The 3,829-nt window shown below is 28.6% G+C and overlaps 1 protein-coding gene across 2 annotated transcripts; it reads left to right on the top strand.

Moving 5' to 3' along the window:
• Nucleotides 1-2,472: 2,472 nt before the first annotated feature.
• Nucleotides 2,473-3,502, top strand: LOC149258369 (uncharacterized). Of its 2 annotated transcripts, none has more exons than XM_089371354.1 (3): nt 2,473-2,817; nt 2,905-3,045; nt 3,135-3,502. In XM_089371354.1, the coding sequence occupies exons 1-3, from the start codon at nt 2,632-2,634 to the stop codon at nt 3,297-3,299; spliced, it is 492 nt and encodes a 163-aa protein (XP_089227480.1). In that variant the 5' UTR covers nt 2,473-2,631; the 3' UTR covers nt 3,300-3,502. The 2 variants fall into 2 exon arrangements, with proteins under 2 accessions (XP_089227480.1, XP_089227475.1); XM_089371349.1 differs by having other exon boundaries at nt 2,481-2,820.
• The last annotated feature ends 327 nt before the right edge of the window (nt 3,503-3,829 follow it).

The raw sequence follows: 3,829 nt of genomic DNA, 5'->3' as shown, positions 1-3,829 counted from the left end.
GTCTTAGGTTTGTAATATTAATAATCCCTTGGTTTGTAATATTTTCCTTTGGTTTATTAATTCTTAGGTTTATTATTATCCCTTGGGTTTTCAATATTTATTATTTGGGTTTATTAATTCTTTGGTTTATTGATGATTTTTTGTTTCTTAATTCCTTGGGTTTATAATATTAATCTCATTGGATTTTTAATTCTTTGGGTTTATAATATTAATAATCTCTTGGATTTATGATTCTTTGACTATTAATCTTAGATTTGCTATACTAATATATTAATTTAACATATTAGATTTATAATATATTATATATTAAATTGACACTTTCTGTATATATATCAATCAATAAATAAGATTTGATATATTAATATATTAATTTAGCATATTAGATTTATAATATAGTATATATTAAATTGATACTTACTATATATCAATTAATAAATTGGTTAATCTCTTGGGTTTGTAATATTAATCCGAGAGGTTTTTAATATTAATGTTTTGGGTTTAATGATGTCTTAGGTTTGTAATATTAATAATCCCTTGGTTTTTAATATTAATTCCTTTGGTTTATTAATTCTTAGGTTTATTATTATTCCCTTGGGTTTTCAATATTTATTATTCGGGTTTATTAATTCTTTGGTTTATTGATGATTTTTTGTTTCTTAATTCCTTGGGTTTATAATATTAATCTCATTGGATTTTTAATTCCTTGGGTTTATAATATTAATAATCTCTTGGATTTATGATTCTTTGACTATTAGTCTTAGATTTGCTATACTAAGCATATTATATTTATAATATATTATATATTAAATTGACACTTACTGTATATATCAATCAATAAATAAGATTTGATATATTAATATATTAATTTAGCATATTAGATTTATAATATAGTGTATATTAAATTGATACTTATTATATATCAATTAATAAATTGGTTGTGCTAATAAATCAATATTTAAAATAATTTTTTATATTATATATATAAAAATCAAATTTGATATATTAATATATTAATTTAGCATATTAGATTATAATATAGTATAGATTAAATTGATATTTATCATATATCAATTAATAAATTGCTTTTGCTAATAAATTAATATTTAAAATATTTTTTAAAATATAAAAAATAAAAATTTAAATTAAAAAATTATTAAAATCCTTTTCAAAATAAAAATAAAAATATAAAAGTTATCAACCCTAACATTTTTCGCACCATTCCTGTTTTTTTAAAAGATAGTGACTAATTTCCTGAAGGCTCTCCATTAAGAATTACAGGCGGTAATAAAAAATATACTCAAAATACCCTTTGAATATACAATGTTTAAACTAAATCCTTTTTCGCGATATTTAGCTTCATCGCTTTTTGTTTTCTTCTAAGATTTGGCCAATTTTCTCACCGCTCTCCATTAATCATTAATTATACCCTTATTCGCAACTTCGGTTTGAGCCGTTTAACGTTTAATTTGTCCAGAATTCTGCATCGATTCTTTGGAATCAATTATAAGCTATGAATTTTCCCAATGTTCTAGAAATTTTCCAAATTGCCCAAATTATATTAAAAATAATTAAATTACAAAAAATAAGATTTCAGTGGGAAAATTTGCACTAAATTCTAAAATAATACATTAATTTAACAAAAATTTATATGATATATCACTTTTTTTTATGGCTAGAGAATTAAATAGATCCAAGTAACAGTTGTCAAACTTTATGATATTAAGTTTCTTGTAAGTTTTTGATGGTGCTGAATCTATTTCTACCATCAAAAATATGATTGAAACACTGCCTCTATAAGATTTTTTGAAATTGTTTTGCCCGGATTCCCCCAACTTTTGGTCGTCCATTTCTTTGCCATAAACTACTCCCTATTTTTCTTTTAATATTTTGGACAACACTTTTCTTTTTACCTTTTAAGATTTGACTAATTTTCTCAGGTTCACATAAATAAATAATTAGTCTGATGAACGGTGATATTTCACAAATTTTTCTTATAAGTGAGAAAACTTATCATAACTTAGTGGTCATTTCATAAACTTTATTTAATTTAAGAAAATAACAATCCCTGAAATAACCAGCTGTTGGTTCCAGAAAATAACAACACCTGGAATAACCAGCTATTGATTCCTAAGAGACAGCCTTTCACTCCTAGATACCTTTAGATCTTGGACCCATTCATCTATTTCTTTACCTCTAAAGAAAACAAATCTTACCTACTCAACCAATCCATAGAAATTTTAAAATATACTCCAAAAACAATATTTAACCAATTCAATGACTGTTCACACGAATAATTAACCAATTCAATGACTGTTCACACGAATAATTAATTTAATTAGTGCGATGGCAGGCATCTAAAGACAACAAATCTTACCTACTCAACCAATCCATAGAAATTTTAAATATACTCCAAAAACAACATTTAACCAATTCAATGACTGTTCACACGAATAATTAATTTAATTAGTGCGATGGCAGGCGATGATAATAAATATGGGAAATTGTAAAATTGCAAAATATGATTGCTTACCCGAAAACGGTGAAGTGGAGAAGTGCAGGCAGCTCTGATTGAGAACCCCGGCCAAAGGGTGGAGATTTCAAAATCAGAATGTGCAAGTGCAGGCAGCTCTGATGGAGGACCCCTGCAAAAGGGCTACACAGTGGTTGCAAGCTTCAACCCCATCAACACCAATACTTTCTTGGTTAGATCACTCGAACATTACCAATTTTTTCGAAAGTTTTGCTCTCAGAGGAATCCACATTCAGCAGATAACGCATGGTCGACTGCTCTGCACCTTCACAGTACCTCCCCGTCTGGTCGTATGTTCAACTCTCTCTAGGCCTCTTTCTGTACTCATATGTTCAGCTTTTCGCCCTCTTGAATCCATTGTTGTTATAATGTAGGAGGAAAATGGGCATTGGCGCGCTTCTGCTCTGATGACCCTTGTAGATGATGTTTGTGGAGCTGTTATCACGACATGTGATCTTCCATTGAAGGTCTCTGTTGATTACAATGTTTCATATATTTCTCCGGTCGAAGTCCAGGTAAGACCCATTTTCAGTTTTATTCCTGCCTTGTCCATCAATATTTTCACGGCATGGGTGTAATCAGTAGGTGGATTTGGTTGTATCAGGATGAAATTGAGATCGATGCGAGGGTTGTCGGTCACAAGGGAGGCCTTTCTACAGTAGTTGTGGAACTGAGAAACAAAGGCACAGGTGAACTCGTTGCTGTGGCTCGCCAGTCCATGCATAATCACCCTACATTCAATCATAAAGCCCTACTTAGCAAAATTTGACATTAGAAAATCTGTGGATGTTGCTCAGATTTAACGTAACATGGCGATTTAACGTAACATGGCATATGATATGTAGGGTAATAAAGAGTAGGAATTTCAAATCTGAAACTTGAAATTTTTGATTTATTGGAATGTATATTTTAGAATAAGATTGAATTTGTATTTGATTATTAATAATTATTGTTTGGACGGTAAGAATTCAATTTTTGTTAATCAAGAAGTTGAGATTTATATTAAAATTATTTATGAAGTTTTTGTTTTTTAATTTAATTAAAAATGGTCTTATCTAAAATTGTTAGATTCAGTTTCATTTGATTTTTATTTATTCTATGAATTCTGATCACTTTGCTTTTTTCTTGCTATACCGTTTTTTATAAGTATGAAACTGCAACCCAGGGCTATTTAAGCTCTCAAAATCACTCAGGGAACACACCCAAAATCATTAAGGAACTCACCCAACCTAGCTTGAGCCACACAGCTTTTAACATCACTAAATTTTTACCCAGAAAATTTTAAATCAATAACCTCCA

The sequence above is a fragment of the Pinus tabuliformis genome, chromosome 6, assembly GCF_031772625.1.
Source record: "Pinus tabuliformis cultivar Carrire ecotype Pingquan chromosome 6, CPIR1, whole genome shotgun sequence".
In the NCBI taxonomy this organism is placed as follows: Eukaryota; Viridiplantae; Streptophyta; class Pinopsida; order Pinales; family Pinaceae; genus Pinus; species Pinus tabuliformis.
The sequence above is the reverse complement of the archived record's forward strand: the minus strand, read 5'-3'. Positions and strand labels throughout refer to the sequence as shown.

What these genes read in the sequence shown, in the direction of transcription:
- LOC149258369 (XM_089371349.1), top strand. Translation starts at nt 2,632, where the DNA reads ATGGAGGACCCCTGCAAAAGGGCTACACAGTGGTTGCAAGCTTCAACC. An exon ending in CAGTACCTCCCCGTCTGGTC is followed by an intron (nt 2,821 to 2,904) that starts GTATGTTCAACT and finishes GTTATAATGTAG; the next exon opens with GAGGAAAATGGGCATTGGCG. An exon ending in TTTCTCCGGTCGAAGTCCAG is followed by an intron (nt 3,046 to 3,134) that starts GTAAGACCCATT and finishes TGGTTGTATCAG; the next exon opens with GATGAAATTGAGATCGATGC.